Source organism: Taudactylus pleione, unplaced genomic scaffold (assembly GCF_031769625.1).
Source record: "Taudactylus pleione unplaced genomic scaffold, aTauple2 ptg002344l, whole genome shotgun sequence".
NCBI classification, from domain to species: Eukaryota; Metazoa; Chordata; class Amphibia; order Anura; family Myobatrachidae; genus Taudactylus; species Taudactylus pleione.
In genome coordinates, this window is record NW_028286733.1 from 54,172 (window position 1) to 76,924 (window position 22,753).

General features: G+C 46.4%; 1 protein-coding gene across 1 annotated transcript in view; it reads right to left on the bottom strand.

Annotated features, from left to right (window-relative positions):
• Positions 1–7,672: 7,672 nt before the first annotated feature.
• The window catches only part of LOC148431379 (cytochrome P450 2C8-like), a 113,694-nt gene continuing 98,613 nt past the window's right edge, over positions 7,673–22,753 (bottom strand). The window contains exons 9-10 of the mRNA XM_088466040.1: positions 11,488–11,629; positions 7,673–8,124 (exon numbers count right to left, since the gene is read on the bottom strand). Of these exons, the coding sequence (XP_088322166.1) occupies positions 7,931–8,124; positions 11,488–11,629 (336 nt within the window). The 3' untranslated portion in view covers positions 7,673–7,930. The remainder of the gene's footprint in view (positions 8,125–11,487; positions 11,630–22,753) is intronic.

Sequence of the window (22,753 nt, forward strand, 5' to 3'; positions counted from 1 at the left end):
TAGGTCCCTGACACTGTCTCTTGTGTGTCTGTGCTTCCTGTGATAGGTCCCTGAGATTGTCTCCTGTGTGTCTGCGCTTCCTGTGATAGGTCCCTGAGATTGTCTCCTGTGTGTTTGCGCTTCCTGTGATAGGTCCCTGAGACTGTCTCTTGTGTGTCTGCACTTCCTGTGATATGTCCCTGAGACTGTCTCTTGTGTGTCTGCGCTTCCTGTGATATATCCCTGAGACTGTCTCTTGTGTGTCTGCACTTCCTGTGATATGTCCCTGAGACTGTCTCTTGTGTGTCTGCGCTTCCTGTGATATATCCCTGAGACTGTCTCTTGTGTGTCTGCGCTTCCTGTGATATGTCCCTGAGACTGTCTCTTGTGTGTCTGCACTTCCTGTGATGTGTCCCTGAGATTGTCTCTTGTGTGTCTGCACTTCCTGTGATATGTCCCTGAGATTGTCTCTTGTGTGTCTGCACTTCCTGTGATGTGTCCCTGAGACTGTCTCTTGTGTGTCTGCACTTCCTGTGATGTGTCCCTGAGACTGTCTCTTGTGTGTCTGCACTTCCTGTGATATGTCCCTGAGACTGTCTCTTGTGTGTCTGCACGTCCTGTGATAGGTCCCTGAGATTGTCTCTTGTGTGTCTGCTCTTCCTGTGATAGGTCCCTGAGACTGTCTCTTGTGTGTCTGCACTTCCTGTGATGTGTCCCTGAGACTGTCTCTTGTGTGTCTGCACTTCCTGTGATATGTCCCTGAGACTGTCTCTTGTGTGTCTGCACTTCCTGTGATATGTCCCTGAGACTGTCTCCTGTGTCTGCACTTCCTGTGATATGTCCCTGAGACTGTCTCTTGAGTGTCTGCACTTCCTGTGATATGTCCCTGAGACTGTCTCTTGTGTGTCTGCACTTCCTGTGATATGTCCCTGAGACTGTCTCTTGTGTGTCTGCACTTCCTGTGATATGTCCCTGAGACTGTCTCTTGTGTGTCTGCACTTCCTGTGATATGTCCCTGAGATTGTCTCTTGTGTGTCTGCACTTCCTGTGATGTGTCTCTGAGATTGTCTCTTGTGTGTCTGCTCTTCCTGTGATAGGTCCCTGAGACTGTCTCTTGTGTGTCTGCACTTCCTGTGATGTGTCCCTGAGACTGTCTCTTGTGTGTCTGCACTTCCTGTGATATGTCCCTGAGATTGTCTCTTGTGTGTCTGCACTTCCTGTGATATGTCCCTGAGACTGTCTCTCGTGTGTCTGCACTTCCTGTGATGTGTCCCTGAGACTGTCTCTTGTGTGTCTGCACTTCCTGTGATATGTCCCTGAGACTGCCTCTTGTGTGTCTGCACTTCCTGTGATATGTCCCTGAGACTGTCTCTTGTGTGTCTGCACTTCCTGTGATATGTCCCTGAGACTGTCTCTTGTGTGTCTGCACTTCCTGTGATGTGTCCCTGAGATTGTCTCTTGTGTGTCTGCGCTTCCTGTGATAGGTCCCTGAGATTGTCTCTTGTGTGTTTGCACTTCCTGTGATATGTCCCTGAGACTGTCTCTTGTGTGTCTGCACTTCCTGTGATGTGTCCCTGAGACTGTCTCTTGTGTGTCTGCGCTTCCTGTGATAGTTCCCTGAGATTGTCTCCTGTGTGTCTGCGCTTCCTGTGATATGTCCCTGAGATTGTCTCCTGTGTGTCTGCGCTTCCTGTGATAGGTCCCTGAGACTGTCTCTTGTGTGTCTGCACTTCCTGTGATAGGTCCCTGAGATTGTCTCCTGTGTGTCTGCGCTTCCTGTGATAGGTCCCTGAGATTGTCTCCTGTGTGTCTGCTCTTCCTGTGATAGGTCCCTGAGACTGTCTCTTGTGTGTCTGCACTTCCTGTGATAGGTCCCTGAGACTGTCTCTTGTGTGTCTGCACTTCCTGTGATATGTCCCTGAGACTGTCTCTTGTGTGTCGGCACTTCCTGTGATATGTCCCTGAGATTGTCTCTTGTGTGTCTGCACTTCCTGAGATATGTCCCTGAGACTGTCTCTTGAGTGTCTGCACTTCCTGTGATATGTCCCTGAGACTGTCTCTTGTGTGTCTGCACTTCCTGTGATATATCCCTGAGACTGTCTCTTGTGTGTCTGCACTTCCTGTGATATGTCCCTGAGACTGTCTCTTGTGTGTCTGCTCTTCCTGTGATATGTCCCTGAGACTGTCTCTTGTGTGTCTGCGCTTCCTGTGATATGTCCCTGAGACTGTCTCTTGTGTGTCTGCGCTTCCTGTGATATGTCCCTGAGATTGTCTCTTGTGTGTCTGCACTTCCTGTGATGTGTCCCTGAGATTGTCTCTTGTGTGTCTGCTCTTCCTGTGATATGTCCCTGAGATTGTCTCTTGTGTGTCTGCACTTCCTGTGATATGTCCCTGAGATTGTCTCTTGTGTGTCTGCGCTTCCTGTGATATGTCCCTGAGACTGTCTCCTGTGTGTCTGCACTTCCTGTGATAGGTCCCTGAGACTGTCTCTTGTGTGTCTGCACTTCCTGTGATAGGTCCCTGAGACTGTCTCTTGTGTGTCTGCACTTCCTGTGATATGTCCCTGAGACTGTCTCTTGTGTGTCTGCACTTCCTGTGATAGGTCCCTGAGACTGTCTCTTGTGTGTCTGCACTTCCTGTGATATGTCCCTGAGATTGTCTCTTATGTGTCTGCACTTCCTGTGATAGGTCCCTGAGATTGTCTCTTGTGTCTGCACTTCCTGTGATGTGTCCCTGAGATTGTCTCTTGTGTGTCTGCACTTCCTGTGATATGTCCCTGAGACTGTCTCTTGTGTCTGCACTTCCTGTGATGTGTCCCTGAGATTGTCTCTTGTGTGTCTGCACTTCCTGTGATATGTCCCTGAGATTGTCTCTTGTGTGTCTGCACTTCCTGTGATGTGTCCCTGAGACTGTCTCTTGTGTGTCTGCACTTCCTGTGATGTGTCCCTGAGACTGTCTCTTGTGTGTCTGCACTTCCTGTGATATGTCCCTGAGACTGTCTCTTGTGTGTCTGCACTTCCTGTGATAGGTCCCTGAGATTGTCTCTTGTGTGTCTGCTCTTCCTGTGATAGGTCCCTGAGACTGTCTCTTGTGTGTCTGCACTTCCTGTGATGTGTCCCTGAGACTGTCTCTTGTGTGTCTGCACTTCCTGTGATATGTCCCTGAGATTGTCTCTTGTGTGTCTTGACTTCCTGTGATATGTCCCTGAGACTGTCTCTCGTGTGTCTGCACTTCCTGTGATGTGTCCCTGAGACTGTCTCTTGTGTGTCTGCACTTCCTGTGATATGTCCCTGAGACTGTCTCCTGTGTCTGCACTTCCTGTGATATGTCCCTGAGACTGTCTCTTGAGTGTCTGCACTTCCTGTGATATGTCCCTGAGACTGTCTCTTGTGTGTCTGCACTTCCTGTGATATGTCCCTGAGACTGTCTCTTGTGTGTCTGCGCTTCCTGTGATAGGTCCCTGAGATTGTCTCCTGTGTGTCTGCGCTTCCTGTGATATGTCCCTGAGATTGTCTCTTGTGTGTCTGCACTTCCTGTGATAGGTCCCTGAGACTGTCTCTTGTGTGTCTGCACTTCCTGTGATGTGTCCCTGAGACTGTCTCTTGTGTGTCTGCGCTTCCTGTGATAGGTCCCTGAGACTGTCTCTTGTGTGTCTGCACTTCCTGTGATGTGTCCCTGAGACTGTCTCTTGTGTGTCTGCACTTCCTGTGATATGTCCCTGAGATTGTCTCTTGTGTGTCTGCACTTCCTGTGATATGTCCCTGAGACTGTCTCTTGTGTGTCTGCGCTTCCTGTGATAGGTCCCTGAGATTGTCTCCTGTGTGTCTGCGCTTCCTGTGATAGGTCCCTGAGATTGTCTCCTGTGTGTCTGCGCTTCCTGTGATATGTCCCTGAGACTGTCTCTTGTGTGTCTGCACTTCCTGTGATGTGTCCCTGAGACTGTCTCTTGTGTGTCTGCGCTTCCTGTGATAGGTCCCTGAGATTGTCTCTTGTGTGTTTGCACTTCCTGTGATATGTCCCTGAGACTGTCTCTTGTGTGTCTGCACTTCCTGTGATGTGTCCCTGAGACTGTCTCTTGTGTGTCTGCGCTTCCTGTGATAGTTCCCTGAGATTGTCTCCTGTGTGTCTGCGCTTCCTGTGATATGTCCCTGAGATTGTCTCCTGTGTGTCTGTGCTTCCTGTGATAGGTCCCTGAGACTGTCTCTTGTGTGTCTGCACTTCCTGTGATAGGTCCCTGAGATTGTCTCCTGTGTGTCTGCGCTTCCTGTGATAGGTCCCTGAGATTGTCTCCTGTGTGTCTGCTCTTCCTGTGATAGGTCCCTGAGACTGTCTCTTGTGTGTCTGCACTTCCTGTGATAGGTCCCTGAGACTGTCTCTTGTGTGTCTGCACTTCCTGTGATATGTCCCTGAGACTGTCTCTTGTGTGTCGGCACTTCCTGTGATATGTCCCTGAGATTGTCTCTTGTGTGTCTGCACTTCCTGAGATATGTCCCTGAGACTGTCTCTTGAGTGTCTGCACTTCCTGTGATATGTCCCTGAGACTGTCTCTTGTGTGTCTGCACTTCCTGTGATATGTCCCTGAGACTGTCTCTTGTGTGTCTGCACTTCCTGTGATATGTCCCTGAGACTGTCTCTTGTGTGTCTGCTCTTCCTGTGATATGTCCCTGAGACTGTCTCTTGTGTGTCTGCGCTTCCTGTGATATGTCCCTGAGACTGTCTCTTGTGTGTCTGCGCTTCCTGTGATATGTCCCTGAGATTGTCTCTTGTGTGTCTGCACTTCCTGTGATGTGTCCCTGAGATTGTCTCTTGTGTGTCTGCTCTTCCTGTGATATGTCCCTGAGATTGTCTCTTGTGTGTCTGCACTTCCTGTGATATGTCCCTGAGATTGTCTCTTGTGTGTCTGCGCTTCCTGTGATATGTCCCTGAGACTGTCTCCTGTGTGTCTGCACTTCCTGTGATAGGTCCCTGAGACTGTCTCTTGTGTGTCTGCACTTCCTGTGATATGTCCCTGAGACTGTCTCTTGTGTGTCTGCACTTCCTGTGATATGTCCCTGAGACTGTCTCTTGTGTGTCTGCACTTCCTGTGATAGGTCCCTGAGACTGTCTCTTGTGTGTCTGCACTTCCTGTGATATGTCCCTGAGATTGTCTCTTATGTGTCTGCACTTCCTGTGATAGGTCCCTGAGATTGTCTCTTGTGTCTGCACTTCCTGTGATGTGTCCCTGAGATTGTCTCTTGTGTGTCTGCACTTCCTGTGATATGTCCCTGAGACTGTCTCTTGTGTCTGCACTTCCTGTGATGTGTCCCTGAGATTGTCTCTTGTGTGTCTGCACTTCCTGTGATATGTCCCTGAGATTGTCTCTTGTGTGTCTGCACTTCCTGTGATGTGTCCCTGAGACTGTCTCTTGTGTGTCTGCACTTCCTGTGATGTGTCCCTGAGACTGTCTCTTGTGTGTCTGCACTTCCTGTGATATGTCCCTGAGACTGTCTCTTGTGTGTCTGCACTTCCTGTGATAGGTCCCTGAGATTGTCTCTTGTGTGTCTGCTCTTCCTGTGATAGGTCCCTGAGACTGTCTCTTGTGTGTCTGCACTTCCTGTGATGTGTCCCTGAGACTGTCTCTTGTGTGTCTGCACTTCCTGTGATATGTCCCTGAGATTGTCTCTTGTGTGTCTTGACTTCCTGTGATATGTCCCTGAGACTGTCTCTCGTGTGTCTGCACTTCCTGTGATGTGTCCCTGAGACTGTCTCTTGTGTGTCTGCACTTCCTGTGATATGTCCCTGAGACTGTCTCCTGTGTCTGCACTTCCTGTGATATGTCCCTGAGACTGTCTCTTGAGTGTCTGCACTTCCTGTGATATGTCCCTGAGACTGTCTCTTGTGTGTCTGCACTTCCTGTGATATGTCCCTGAGACTGTCTCTTGTGTGTCTGCGCTTCCTGTGATAGGTCCCTGAGATTGTCTCCTGTGTGTCTGCGCTTCCTGTGATATGTCCCTGAGATTGTCTCTTGTGTGTCTGCACTTCCTGTGATAGGTCCCTGAGACTGTCTCTTGTGTGTCTGCACTTCCTGTGATGTGTCCCTGAGACTGTCTCTTGTGTGTCTGCGCTTCCTGTGATAGGTCCCTGAGACTGTCTCTTGTGTGTCTGCACTTCCTGTGATGTGTCCCTGAGACTGTCTCTTGTGTGTCTGCACTTCCTGTGATATGTCCCTGAGATTGTCTCTTGTGTGTCTGCACTTCCTGTGATATGTCCCTGAGACTGTCTCTTGTGTGTCTGCACTTCCTGTGATATGTCCCTGAGATTGTCTCTTGTGTGTCTGCACTTCCTGTGATAGGTCTCTGAGACTGTCTCTTGTGTGTCTGCACTTCTGGGGAGAAAGTATTTGTTTTTCCTGATTTCCTGAATATTGCAAGAAGATGAATGCTTATACTGTTGCTGGTTATTCTACATAGATATGTTGTCACTGTGTGATAAATGTATCAAAGGATGAATGTAATTTCCCATGTCCTTTGAAATGTTATATCACATGTTAGGAGACAGTTATACTGGATGCTAAATCAGTTTATGTTTAGGAAGCTACTGCTTTAGGTGGTAGATTAGAAAGGAGGAAATTGGGTGACTCCTTTGAAATGTAAGATGTTGTTAAATTATATTATGTGAGGAAGCCTGAATGGTTGAGTGGAACCCAGGGCGGATTTACCCCCTGTGATATTGTGTGTAAGAATTATATAAAAAGAGGGACTGTGAACCCTGTATGTGGTACATTTTTGACAATCCTTTATGGAGAAGAACTGCTGTTAAGATTCCTGTAATATATTGTACTGTATGCTGATTATTCCCCTTCAATCCGAAGGGAGGATCTTTTTAAAGACCATTGAGCAATATACATCTTGCCTTTACTTCGACTATATCTGTACCCTGCGACCAACAGAATTGCGCCAAAACGCTATTCCGTTCTCCTACTGTTCTGGGTTGAGCCGAGCGTCCTCGAAGCTCAAGACCTCTGCCAAGCTACCGTGCATACCTGGTCCATTGCGAGGGATCAGGTGGGAACAGCTGACACCAAACAGGAGGTGTGTCCGCAGCTAATCAAATGCATACGCAGCAGAAGGGGTTCCAGGTGCCGAGGTAGGAGCCTGTTTGTATGCAAAAAGCAGTTCCAAGGAGCTTAGTGGTGGCAGCTTCAGTAAACGCCCATGGCGCAGTGGGTGGAGTCAGTGACAGGCAGTCACTGATGGTGAGTGGGAGTCCAAAAGCACTAACCCGTGACCAGGGCTGGCCTAGACGAAAGGCTTCCGGTCACAACAGGCATCTCCCTCTTTCTAGGAAGCCCTGAAAATAAGCATTAATATAACAGCATATTAGCTAATGCCATTTGTTCCTAGAAGACGGCGCTCTCCTGTGCACATGTGCGGTTGTTATTGAACGGTTCCTGTCATTTATTGGTACGAAGTGATACGCTGTTATCAATAGTGTAGGCAACCAAAATATCAGTACGGACCCTGTGATTGTGCATTCCCATCTCTCACACATCTTGCAAAACAGTGAAACATCCAAACCACTAATTTCCAACGTTTCAGTTTATTAGAGTTACCTCAGTGTATCCCAAATAATGTAAATAAAACCTACAGAAATGATATAACAGTCACCTAACCATGACCTGACCATGCTTAGCATACAGTTACATCTCCCCTATCGATCTGCTTCTCACTTTTCTTTCACACTATGGACATAAGTGACAACAGTGTCTTCTACTGGGTCACCATGGGTGGGGATGGGGAGTTAAGCTGGGGTGAGCAAAGGACTAATCTCAACTTAAACTAATGAATTGATATATATATATTACAATATTATTTTTGTCCTAGACACCAATGTGCCACAAATCCTCCAGTAACATAACATGCTTTGTCTCCATAGAGGGGTCTCTCTTTGAGCAAGCCATAGAGGACAGTCCCTAGGATTCCAGGGAGCGAGGAGTAGCGCAGAGCTGGGAGAAAAACAGGTTTTTAATCTTGTTCTGTTTCAGGGTCTTACAGTCCTGGCGCTGGGTCCCGGGGGGTTGGGAAATGGTGAATTTCTGGAGCAGGGCACAGAAAAGCAGGAAAAGTTCCATACGAGCCAGGTTTTCTCCAGCACAGATACGTTTCCCTAACATAGAGAGAAGAAGGGAGAGAGAAGAAGGTTTTACAGAGGGAGAGTTATATCAGTATATAATATATCAGGTTATAATATATTGTGTATCACAGCACCTGTACAGTACCTCACGGGATCAGTATGAATGACCGCTGGACGAGAGCCTGGCAGTCGAAATCCCAACTCCGGCAGGCCAAATAGCGGAGATCCCGATGGAGGAGAGTAAACTACCTAACCCTCCCCTCTCCCCCCCCCTAACCCTAACACTCCTTTAGGGGTGCCTAACCCTAACCTCCCCCCTTAGTGCCTAACCCTAATCTCCCCCCTGGGGTGCCTAATCATAAACCCACTCCCCACACCCTAAACCTAACCCTCCTAGGAGGGTGCTTAGCCCTAACTTTCCCCCGGGGGTGTCTAACCCTAACCCCCCTTCCCCTAGCCTAACCCTAACCTTCCCGAGGGATGTGTCTAACCCAAAATCCCTCCGGGGTGCCCTAAACCTAACCCTTTAATGGCTATGAGGATGCACGGACCATGCTTACCTCATTCGGTCCCATCGGGATTATGATAGGCGTTGGTATTTCGATACCTATCAATAATCCCTAGCCGGCATTCTGCCATCGGGGGTGGGGGCCGGTGGCCGCAATGACTGCATCCCGGACACACAGCTCCTATCTCCCCCAATTCTTACAGTCATGTAATGTTACTAATATTGGGGCTGATTCAGGATTGGACGTTAGTGCAATGCTGAACGCAGATTCCTTATCATCAATAGAGGTTTTTAGCATAATCATGGCCAAGGTTATGGGCCTACCCACCATATCCAGGTAACCTCTTTCGGGTAGGTCCCTAACATACTAGGGTTCAAATCCAGAGCACAGGACCCCCCAAAACTGGCCCAGCCAAGCCGCCCCAGGGCACCACCATAGTAAGAAAAGTGCAGTGTAAAGAGATAGTTAGGAGCAGCTGCAGCTGCATATAAAGAATGAAAATAAAAAAGTGAAGTACATATATATTAAACACACACAGTGAAGGGTTAAAATTTGTTATAAAGGAAAATGTGTTATAATGCGGTGCCCTGAGACAGATTAACCAACGCAATCCAGGGGGACCCACACCCCAAAAATGAACCAAAGTTGCACTACAGTGTATAACTTGTAGGACTTACCTAGAATTGTGCCTAATACAGTGTGCATATACATTACCATACTAGGGCTCAAATCCAGAGCACCCTTCCTTATTGGTTTAAAAGCATGGAGTATGGTAATGTATATGCACACTGTATTAGGCACAATTCTAGGTAAGTCTTACACGTTATATACTGTAGTGCAACTTTGGTTCATTTTTGGGGTGTGGGTTCCCCTGGATTGCATTGGTTGATCTGTCTCAGGGCACCGCATTATAACACATTTTCCTTTGTAACACATTTTAACCCTTCACTGTGTGTGTTTAATATATATGTACCGTATATACTCGAGTATAAGCCGACTTTTTCAGCACATTTTTTGTGCTGAAAAAGTACCCCCTCGGCTTATACTCGAGTGAACTCCGTCCGGTCAGCGCTACACAGCACAAACACACAGCCGCCAGAGCCGGCAGCTGCGTGTTTGCTGTAATCAGCAGCCGCTTAGAGTCTGTCAGACTCTCAGTGGCTGCTGCTGCTCCCACTGCGGGAGCCATCTTCCGGCTCCCGCAGTGGGTAATGGGAGACACGTCGTCATGACGATGTCTCTCCCATGCAAAGCGGCCGGAGGAGCGGACAGCGGCGGGACCAGGAGCGGGAGTTTCAGGTAAGTGATTTTTTTTTATTCTGATCACATCTCTCTCTTTTGGGGGGGGACTACAGGGGGCACTACCAGGGGGCGATTACTACAGGGGGCACTACCAGGGGGCGATTACTACGGGGGCACTACCAGGGGCACAAAAAGGGGGGAAAACCACTGGGGGAACTACCAGGGGAGGATTACTACAGGGGGCACTACCAGGGGGGGATTACTACAGGGGGCACTAAAAGGGGGGATCACCACTGGGGGCACTACCAGGGGCACTAAAAGGGGGGATTACCACTGGGGGAACTACCAGGGGAGGATTACTACAGGGGGCACTACCAGGGGGATTACTACAGGGGGCACTAAAAGGGGGGATCACCCCTGGGGGTACTACCAGGGGGGGATTACTGCTGGAGGCACTGAAAGGGGGGATTATCACTGGGTGCACTACCAGGAGGGATTACTACTGGGGGCACAACCAGGGGAAAATTACTACAGGGGCACTACCAGCTGCTGCCATTTCCCACACTAGGCTTATACTCGAGTCAATAAGTTTTCCCAGTTTTTTGGGGTAAAAGTAGGTACCTCGGCTTATATTCGGGTTGGCTTATACTCGAGTATATACGGTACTTCACTTTTTTATTTTCATTCTTTATATGCAGCTGCAGCTGCTCCTAACTATCTCTTTACACTGCACTTTTCTTACTATGGTGGTGCCCTGGGGCAGGTTGGCTGGGCCAGTTTTTGGGGGTCCTGTGCTCTGGATTTGAACCCTAGTATGTTAGTTACCTACCCTAAAGAGGTTACCTGGATATGGTGGGTAGGCCCATAACCTTGGCCATGATTATGCTAAAAACCTCTATTGATTGCAACATTTTATTGCATTTATATATATTATTAATAATTTGGAGTTGTGCACCTGAGATTTGTCTGTTTCTGTGCCTGTAATTAGTCTCCTCAGGTAGCAGCTCCCATCATATATATAGTCAGGTTGTGCAGTCCAGAAATCTTTCCCATAAACAGTAAAGCGTTTCGCTGTATAGAGTGACAGCTTTTATATCTTCCCCGAACATCATTGGACTGGATCAGTTATATACACCGTGATGGAAAATCTTGGTAAATACCAATCTATTGAACAGTCCATCTCCAAAAGGAAACTGAACTTTATACTCCATTCTTTGGAACCAGAAGTTTACATAGGAACATGCATAATTTATGTGGACACTTATAAGGGTGAGGCAAATTGTTCTTATATATGACATATATACTAGTGTATGGATAATTTCTTTAAAAATGTTATGTGTATTCTTTTTATTAAAACTGTCACATTTTTACTATTTATACTAATATATTATTTATCATCCATAACATTGTGTACTTATCTAGTGCTCCTATTTTGTATTTTTGTGTATTTGTTAGGGGTCTGACTAACCCTATGTTTTAGTGGCAGCTGGTAAAACGGATCATTCTAGCGCCCGTATACCATCCTGGGTACTCTTGAATTGCATTTGCATATTAACAAGGAAGGAATTTGCAATCTGTCCAGTGCTGAATCACCCCCATTAGGTACAAGGGCACCAGAATACAGAAGAAGTTACATTAGTCTCACCTGCTGAAAACGCCATAAAGGCTGGTTTTGTCCGAAACTGCCCCTTGTCATCTAGGAAATGCCCTGGGTAGAATTCTTGAGGGGTCTCCCACTGGGTGGGGTCAGAGAGCACTGATGAAATGAATGCAATTACTGTTGTTCCCTATATAGGTAGAGGAGAACCCCAGTTACACAATGTATTACATAATATATAGTATCATATCATGCTATAATATCATGGAGTATTAACTGCTGTAATATAATGGTAAATCCCTAGTGATACAATATACCTGCCCAGTACTGCTGTAATATAATGGTAGATCCCTAGTGATACAATATACCTGCCCAGTACTGCTGTAATATAATGGTAAATCCCTAGTGATACAATACACCTGCCCAGTACTGCTGTAATATAATGGTAAATCCATAGTGACACAATATACCTGCCCAGTACTGCTGTAATATAATGGTAAATCCCTAGTGATACAATATACCTGCCCAGTACTGCTGTAATATAATGGTAAATCCCTAGTGATACAATATACCTGCCCAGTACTGCTGTAATATAATGGTAACTCCCTAGTGATACAATATACCTTCCCAGTACTGCTGTAATATAATGGTAACTCCCTAGTGACACAATATACCTGCCCAGTACTGCTGTAATATAATGGTAACTCCCTAGTGACACAATATACCTGCCCAGTACTGCTGTAATAAAATGGTAACTCCCTAGTGACACAATATACCTGCCCAGTACTGCTGTAATATAATGGTAAATCCATAGTGATACAATATACCTGCCCAGTACTGCTGTAATATAATGGTAAATCCCTAGTGATACAATATACCTTCCCAGTACTGCTGTAATATAATGGTAGATCCCAAGTGAAACAATATACCTGCCCAGTACTGCTGTAATATAATGGTAACTCCCTAGTGATACAATATACCTGCCCATTACTGCTGTAATATAATGGTAAATCCCTAGTGACACAATATACCTGCCCAGTACTGCTGTAATATAATGGTAAATCCCTAGTGACACAATATACCTGCCCATTACTGCTGTAATATAATGGTAGATCCCAAGTGAAACAATATACCTGCCCAGTACTGCTGTAATATAATGGTAAATCCCTAGTGATACAATACACCTGCCCAGTACTGCTGTAATATAATGGTAAATCCCTAGTGATACAATATACCTGCCCAGTACTGCTGTAATATAATGGTAAATCCCTAGTGATACAATACACCTGCCCAGTACTGCTGTAATATAATGGTAAATCCCTAGTGATACAATACACCTGCCCAGTACTGCTGTAATATAATGGTAACTCCCTAGTGATACAATACACCTGCCCAGTACTGCTGTAATATAATGGTAAATCCATAGTGACACAATATACCTGCCCAGTACTGCTGTAATATAATGGTAAATCCCTAGTGACACAATATACCTGCCCAGTACTGCTGTAATATAATGGTAAATCCCTAGTGATACAATACACCTGCCCAGTACTGCTGTAATATAATGGTAAATCCATAGTGACACAATATACCTGCCCAGTACTGCTGTAATATAATGTAATGGTAAATCCCTAGTGATACAATATACCTGCCCAGGGCTGCTGTAATATAATGGTAACTCCCTAGTGACACAATATACCTGCCCAGTACTGCTGTAATATAATGGTAACTCCCTAGTGATACAATATACCTGCCCAGTACTGCTGTAATATAATGGTAAATCCATAGTGACACAATATGCCTGCCCAGTACTGCTGTAATATAATGGTAAATCCCTAGTGATACAATATACCTGCACAGGGCTGCTGTAATATAATGGTAAATCCATAGTGATACAATATACCTGCCCAGTACTGCTGTAATATAATGGTAAATCCCTAGTGATACAATATACCTTCCCAGTACTGCTGTAATATAATGGTAGATCCCAAGTGAAACAATATACCTGCCCAGTACTGCTGTAATATAATGGTAACTCCCTAGTGATACAATATACCTGCCCAGTACTGCTGTAATATAATGGTAAATCCCTAGTGACACAATATACCTGCCCATTACTGCTGTAATATAATGGTAGATCCCAAGTGAAACAATATACCTGCCCAGTACTGCTGTAATATAATGGTAAATCCCTAGTGATACAATATACCTGCCCAGGGCTGCTGTAATATAATGGTAAATCCCTAGTGATACAATATACCTGCCCAGTACTGCTGTAATATAATGGTAAATCCCTAGTGACACAATACACCTGCCCATTACTGCTGTAATATAATGGTAAATCCCTAGTGACACAATATACCTGCCCATTACTGCTGTAATATAATGGTAAATCCCTAGTGATACAATATACCTGCCCAGTACTGCTGTAATATAATGGTAAATCCCTAGTGATACAATATACCTGCCCAGTACTGCTGTAATATAATGGTAAATCCCTAGTGATACAATATACCTGCCCAGTACTGCTGTAATATAATGGTAAATCCCTAGTGATACAATATACCTGCCCAGTACTGCTGTAATATAATGGTAAATCCCTAGTGACACAATATACCTTCCCAGTACTGCTGTAATATACTGGTAAATCCCTAGTGATACAATACACCTGCCCAGTACTGCTGTAATATAATGGTAAATCCATAGTGACACAATATACCTGCCCAGTACTGCTGTAATATAATGGTAAATCCATAGTGACACAATATACCTGCCCAGTACTGCTGTAATATAATGGTAACTCCCTAGTGATACAATATACCTGCCCAGTACTGCTGTAATATAATGGTAAATCCATAGTGATACAATATACCTTCCCAGTACTGCTGTAATATAATGGTAAATCCCTAGTGATACAATATACCTGCCCAGTACTGCTGTAATATAATGGTAACTCCCTAGTGACACAATATACCTGCCCAGTACTGCTGTAATATAATGGTAACTCCCTAGTGATACAATATACCTGCCCAGTACTGCTGTAATATAATGGTAAATCCCTAGTGATACAATATACCTTCCCAGTACTGCTGTAATATAATGGTAAATCCCAAGTGAAACAATATACCTGCCCAGGGCTGCTGTAATATAATGGTAAATCCCTAGTGATACAATATACCTGCCCAGGGCTGCTGTAATATAATGGTAGATCCCTAGTGATACAATATACCTGCCCAGTACTGCTGTAATATAATGGTAAATCCCAAGTGAAACAATATACCTGCCCAGTACTGCTGTAATATAATGGTAAATCCCTAGTGATACAATATACCTGCCCAGGGCTGCTGTAATATAATGGTAAATCCCTAGTGACACAATATACCTGCCCAGTACTGCTGTAATATAATGGTAAATCCCTAGTGATACAATATACCTGCCCAGTACTGCTGTAATATAATGGTAACTCCCTAGTGACACAATATACCTGCCCAGTACTGCTGTAATATAATGGTAAATCCATAGTGACACAATATACCTGCCCAGTACTGCTGTAATATAATGGTAAATCCCTAGTGACACAATATACCTGCCCAGTACTGCTGTAATATAATGGTAACTCCCTAGTGACACAATATACCTGCCCAGTACTGCTGTAATATAATGGTAAATCCCTAGTGACACAATATACCTTCCCATTACTGCTGTAATATAATGGTAAATCCCTAGTGACACAATATACCTTCCCATTACTGCTGTAATATAATGGTAAATCCCTAGTAATACAATATACCTGCCCAGTACTGCTGTAATATAATGGTAAATCCCTAGTGACACAATATACCTGCCAAGTACTGCTGTAATATAATGGTAAATCCCTAGTGATACAATATACCTGCCCAGTGCTGCTGTAATATAATGGTAAATCCCTAGTGACACAATATACCTGCCCAGGGCTGCTGTAATATAATGGTAAATCCCTAGTGATACAATATACCTGCCCAGTACTGCTGTAATATACTGGTAAATCCCTAGTGACACAATATACCTGCCCAGTACTGCTGTAATATAATGGTAACTCCCTAGTGACACAATATACCTGCCCAGAACTGCTGTAAGATAAACGAAATGACTGTATAGGAGTGGAGAGGGTTAAACTTCCTAGGCTGGGGGCAGACCAGTGTGGGGAATCATGTGATAATTAGGGCCTATGGGTTCTTAGGATTGTAGGTTTTAGCAGGGATATTAGAGTTTGTTGGAGGCGGAGTCAGCCTCTTTTGTTCCTGTCTTCAGAGTTAGTAAGTGTTATTACTGAGCTCTGTGTTGCTGGGCAGTTTATATCAGAGTCCTACTTCTGTAACCTCCCCCCATTTGCCTGTGTTTCTTTCTTTCTTTAATTCCACTTCCTATCTCTATTGTGTTAAAAGAATATCCTGTGCTCCCTATTTTTGTGACCCTGATTTCTTTGCCCCACAATTACAACCCCCCCCATTTGTGTCATGCCCCGCCCCAGGCACGCAGCGCGGACCCCTGCCCGGTACCGGGTACCGGAGGCTAATGCTTATGCCATAGTGGGAGCTCTTGATCGGCAGGATGGTACTGAGGTGGCCAGTGGGGAGTCCCCGGCGCCACAGCGGCGGCAAAGCTTAGGCGTGGCTGCACTGTGCAGCCGCGAGCGGGGGTCAGGTGCGGTGGCTCAGAGCCTGATAAGACCCTGCGAGTGGGCAGAGCCGCCGCAATGAGGCCGGTGACTGCTCGCCCGCAGAGGTTAGGCGCAGCGGCTCTGAGCAGCAGTTAGTGAGCCCGCGGGCGGGCAGAGCCGCCGCAGGGAGGTAGGTCAGCGGATGCTCGCCCCCCGCGGGTGCAGAGCCTACAGGGGTGCGCACGCTCCTTTAGAGGAGGTGTAGGGAGTAGGGCTAGTGCCCGGATGGGCAGCGGGGATCATCCCCGCAGTTCAGGTAGTGAGGGAGGTGAGAGACCTGGCCCTGTCAGTAGTGTAAGGGCTAGGCAGGCAGGGAGGCTGGTGGCCATTACAGGGCAGTAGGAGCAGGCGTAGAAGGGGAGGGGCTAGGAGACAATATGGAGGATGATTGGCAGGCTGTGCACAGCTCTGATGGCAGCAGCCTGTCAGGTCCTGTTGTACAGCCAGAATCCACTGCTGCTGGTCAGCGCTCAGCGTGTAGGGGCGGGAGAAGCATTCCTGCGGTTGCAGTTTCCGGCTCACTGGATATGCAGTCCAGTAGTGGGCTTCCTAGTCAGGCTTTTGACCCTGCAGCGTTTGCGGCCATGATGTTATCTATGGCATCTGCATTTGCTCCCATGGTGGCGGCATTGGGTCCTAACTATGCAGCTAGTGTGGGAGTAGATCAAGGGCAGCGTTCCATTCCTGCTAATCTAGGGCCTGCTGTAAATCAGTTCATGCAGGCTTGTAGAGCTATGGCTGCTGCTGCGGCTTAGTTGGCAGCTGGTCCGGAGATGTCTGTGGTGCCTACTGCTGTTTCTTCTCTTGCCGTGTTGGCTGAGTCCGGGGTTTCGGCCCTGGGGCCAGTTTTACTGTCTTTTTCAGATGCTGTTGATGGCGGGACTATGGAGCAGGATTACAGCGTCGAGGAGGTGTCATCATCGGCAGCTTCCGGGGGTGACAAGGCTGGGTCGTCAGTTGTGACCTCAGAGGTTTTTGATGATGATATTTCTGATTCTGCCTCCTCTTTCTCCTCTGTTTCGGACTTGTCATCGTCTTCTTCCTCCTTGGCTTCTTCAGCCAGCAGCGCGATGAAGGCGCGGATGAGGGCTGCTAGATATGCACGACGAGAGGCGGCAAGGCGCGATAAGAGGGCAAAACGATGGCGTAAGGGGAATAGTTTGCGTAAGTCCAGGTAGCGCCAGGGTCAGCCAGGTGTGGTGTATTGCGGCAATACAGCGGTTTTGCGGGGTTTGCGTGCTTATTGCAAGAAGAAAATTAGGAAGGGCGATTACGTGGACATGTTTATCTTAACTGAGCAAGCCAAAAAGATTTTAAAGCAGCTAAGCTTAAAGGCGGTGTGGGGGTGGAATATTTTCGCTCTTATGATAACTGGCTGGCTGGGTTTTTGCGTATTCGCGGCATGCTACCTGAAAGATCGCCCAGGGGAGCACCTGAACGTAATACGGTATATCCACCTGATTCACGGGATGCAGCGTAAATCCAGGGGCAACGCCTGGAGGACCTTTGATGGGGAGTTTAAGCGCAAGCAGGACGGATCAAAAAACTTAGATTTCGGGTGCAAGGATGTGGAAGTGTGGCTTGACGTCACAGAACCACCTAAAGGTGGAGCGGAGGAGTCTCGGGCAGGCGGGGATACTAATAAGGGGGGGTCTGGTGCGTGGCACCCAAATTCTGATCCCTTCCCTGGGCGCCGGCAGACGGGCCCCGGGCGGCTTTCCGGGCAGACGCTTGTTAAGGGTAAATATTTTGCTTTTAATAATGCCACCTGTCCCCGGGGCCAACGGTGTCGTTTTCGACACCTTTGCTTGCATTGTAATGGATTGCACCCCGCCTCTAATTGCTTCCGGTTGTCGGCCCAACAGTGATCCAAGTCGGGAGGAGGAGCTATTCCCAAAGCCGGAGGTAGCGCAGGCGCTTAATAGGGCCCCAACACCTATCCGTTTGGATGCTATGTCCAGGTGGCTAGGGTGGTACCCTAATAGACAGGACGCTGAATTTCGTTTTTCGGGTTCGAGTTGGGTTTTAGTTTACCCGTTATAGGCAAAGTTTGAGTCTGTTCCCCTAGGAATTTACAATCTGCTCGAGTTTTTCCTGAAGTCCTTCAGGCAAAGATCGAGAAAGAAGTTCAGTTAGGACGGATGGCGGGTCCCTTTGCACATCCTCCAGTGGGGAACCTGATTCTTTCCCCGGTGGGGGTGTTGCCCAAGAATACTCCAGGAAAATTTCGGCTGATCCGGCATCTGTGTTATCCATCGGGGTCCTCAGTTAATGATGCTATACCTCCTGAACACTGTTCAGTGAGGTATCAGTCTTTTGATGATGCTTTCAGTATCGTTAGGGCATATGGATGTGGGGCCCTCATGGCTGAGATGGATGTTGAATCAGCCTTTTCGTTTGCTCCCTTTGCGACCTGAATCGTTTAGGTTCAGGGTTTTCGCATTGGGGGGGAATACTTCATAGTAAGTGCTTGCCTATGGGGTGTTCGATTTCCTGCGCATTTTTTGAAAGTTTAGCACCTTCCTTCATTGGTGCATGGATTTTTCTTGTGGGGATCATGGGATAGCGATGACTTCCTCTGCGTGGGCCCCGCTGGTTCAGAGCGTTGTAACAAGCTACTTGGTTCCATGAGAGCGCTGTTTTTTCTTTTTTCTTGTACCAATGGCAGATGAGAAGACAGAGGGTCCCCTCTCGTGTTTGTTGTTTTTTAGGTATCAGGATTGATACCTTGTCCGGCTCCTGTCGTCTTCCGCGATGATAAAGTTGACAATTTGCGAAAATCCATTTCAGAGAGTTTGGTTGCGCGTAAAATTTGTCCCAATCGCTTTTGGGTTGAATGAACTTTGCCTGTAGAGTTATACCAATGGGTATAGCATTTTGCCGAAAGCTAGAGAGGGCCACAGCGGGGGTTTCCAGACCGCACCATTTGATCGGTTTATCATCAAAAATAAAAAGAGACCTGAAAGTTTGGGTTTCCTTTCTGGCGGATTTTAATGGGGTCAGGGTCTGGTATCCCCTCTTGTGGACAATGTGGATTTGTAGCTGTTTACTGATGCAGCAGGATCTTCGAGGTTCGGTTGCTACCTGAAGGGATCCTGGTGCATCGCAACTTGGCCGGAGGAGTGGGTTCGTACAGGTTTGACAAGGGATATGTTGCTCTTAGAGTTGTTCCCAATAATGGTGGCCTTGGAGGTCTGGTGCGAGCGCATCTGCAATCGCAGCATTTTGTACAGATGTGACAATCTGGGCGTGGTGCATGCGATAAATGGTCAGAGAGCAAAGTTTTTGTGGGTTTCGCGTGTGAGAGTGGGAAGTTTTTTCCGTGGACAAGGCCTCGGTGGTAAGGGTCAGCATCAGTTGATGCTTTCTTTTATTTGGCAGCTGTACATATCTGGCAGGTCAAGAGCAGTAGTCTCACGATATCTGGCAGGTATTTCGTTTTCTCCAAATTGAAGGGAATCCCTGACCTTGCAAGGAGTTTTGTCATCACAAAGGCCTTGAAAGGATGGGCGCACGCTGAGCCAGTTACCCCCGATAAAAGACGGCCCATAGACATTTCCTTGTCACCGTCCATCCTAGGAGCAGTTGCGGACGTGGCGGTTCCGGTTTCGAAATGCTTTTGTTTGAGTTAGCTTTCTCCATGGCTTTTCATGGTGCTTTCCGGGTGTCAGAATTAGTTGCTCCCTCCAAATGGAGGGATTCAACTATGCTTCGTTCGGATATGAAGGTGAGTGAGAGGTCCTTGCTGTGCAGATTGCGTCGTTCTAAGACTGATCAGCTAGGCAGGGGTTGCTGGATAACATTGGTCCCCTCGGCGGATGGTCAAATTTGTCCGGTCGGCTTGGCCACTCATTATGCATCGGTTAGACCTTCAGCGGAGGGCTCATGGCTGATGCATTGCGATGGGCTTCCACTGACAGAATTTCAGTTTAGCTGGATGCTGCGGCGATGTCTTTGCAGCGTGGGCCTCTCACCAGGGGAATTCGGCACGCAGTCATTTCGAATCGGTGCTGCCGCTTCCGCCGCCACTGCGGGATCAGATTCAGGCTTTGGGCAGGTGGAAATCAGCCAGTGATAAGTGTTACATTCGGCCAAATCGTTGAGGTTTAATGTCGGGCATGCATGTTAATTATGGTTTGTTATGTGTTTACTAAATGTCATTGGTCCTGGTCTTGTCTGTTCTTCCCTTGTCTTTCCTACTCGGGGATTAGCTACTCACCATTGATTTCAGTGGGAGTCTGGAGAGTTTTGACGATTTTTTTACCTGATCTGACAGACTTAATTCGGCTATTTGATTCACTATGATAATTATATGTCCCTCAGCAGGTTTTACGTTTTCTCTCCGGTCGAGTTCATTTGTGTTATCCCTAACCCCTCCCCCCCCTGCCATTTTATTGTTTTAACTTATCCTCTTGTGTCTTCATGTCGCTTCAGATTGGCACAGAAGCTTGTTGATCTTTAAAGATTCAGAACAAAATTTTTCTTTTTGGCAGATCCTCACTAATATGTTCCCCGTTAGATATACATTATTAAATATGCTAAGATTTTTACAATAACTTTAATCTTTTCATTGTTTTTCCCTCATTTATAGGAATGGCTAGTGATGATTGTACTGTATGGATAGTTGGCCATTCATTTGTTTTTGGGCAACTCAGTTCATGACCGCGCAGGAGGCGCCATTGTTTCCGGGATCTAGTGGAGTTAGATGGCTAGGGATCAGAGGTATGTTGAGGGAGAGCCTTAAGCCTACACTCTTGCAGCAGCTTTAGCGGTATGGCTTGCCAAGAGTCTTGGTGATACATCTAGGCGGGAATGTTCAGGGCAAGGGACATCTCTGGAGTTAAGGCATGCGGTGGTGGATGCGGTGGTGGATGATTTGGGTCAGATTATGATGGCTTGGCCATCTTGCAAAATAGTCTGGGCTTTCATGGTCCCTAGATTGTTGGCGTGGTGTGGTTAACGGCAGAGCCATTGATAAAGCTCGGAAAAAAAAGTGAACTTGGCTGTTTCAAAATATGTGTTGAGAAATGGCGGGGCGGTGGTCAGACATACTAGGATTAAATTTAGGTATACTTACCTTTTACGGTCTCACGGGGTACACTTAGCTAAGGAAGGTTTGGTTCTTTTTCTTGAGGATCTGTTTGAGGTTGTGGTTTCTGTGCATTAGTTCTATGGTGGCGGTGCAAGGTTTCTGTTAGCAGAACCTTGCTTTTGGCGGGAAAGAACGGCAGGTTACCTATTAGCACTGTGAATATTGGTTTACTTTTTGTTTCGCTCACCTTCGTTGACTGTTAAAGTCTGCTGGACCACCCCGCCGGGGGCAGCATCATCACCTTTCCGGGTGGGTAGTCAAGGTAGAAGGCTTGAGCGTATTGTGTTGTGGTTAGAGTGTTTATAGTGTTAGGTTTGGGCTGTTGATAGCCGTTCTTTCTTTGCCACCATATTTCAATTAATTTAATTAATTTTAGTAATTAATCCATTATCTGTTAATTAAATAAAATAGCTAACAATTCTGCCAAATACAAGTCTCTGTGTCTTTATTTCAATTGAGTATGTTTTATTGTCAATGATTCACGCACTGGTCAATCCTCAGACGATGGGAGGTTTAGATAAACGAAATGACTGTATAGGAGTGGAGAGGGTTAAACTTCCTAGGCTGGGGGCAGACCAGTGTGGGGAATCATGTGATAATTAGGGCCTATGGGTTCTTAGGATTGTAGGTTTTAGCAGGGATATTAGAGTTTGTTGGAGGCGGAGTCAGCCTCTTTTGTTCCTGTCTTCCCACCCTCCCTCCCTAAATTTTATGTTATGTGCTCTCTTTGATTTGGGTTTGGTGATTTCTTCGTTGGCTATTTTAGGCAGGAAAGAACGGCAGGTTACCTATTAGCACTGTGAATATTGGTTTACTTTTTGTTTCGCTCACCTTCGTTGACTGTTAAAGTCTGCTGGACCACCCCGCCGGGGGCAGCATCATCACCTTTCCGGGTGGGTAGTCAAGGTAGAAGGCTTGAGCGTATTGTGTTGTGGTTAGAGTGTTTATAGTGTTAGGTTTGGGCTGTTGATAGCCGTTCTTTCTTTGCCACCATATTTCAATTAATTTAATTAATTTTAGTAATTAATCCATTATCTGTTAATTAAATAAAATAGCTAACAATTCTGCCAAATACAAGTCTCTGTGTCTTTATTTCAATTGAGTATGTTTTATTGTCAATGATTCACGCACTGGTCAATCCTCAGACGATGGGAGGTTTATATAATGGTAACTCCCTAGTGACACAATATACCTGCCCAGTACTGCTGTAATATAATGGTAAATCCCTAGTGACACAATATACCTTCCCATTACTGCTGTAATATAATGGTAAATCCCTAGTGACACAATATACCTCCCTAGTGATACAATATACCTGCCCAGTACTGCTGTAATATAATGGTAAATCCATAGTGACAATATACCTGCCCAGTACTGCTGTAATATAATGGTAAATCCCTAGTGACACAATATACCTTCCCAGTACTGCTGTAATATAATGGTAAATCCCTAGTGATACAATATACCTGCCCAGTACTGCTGTAATATAATGGTAAATCCCTAGTGACACAATATACCTGCCC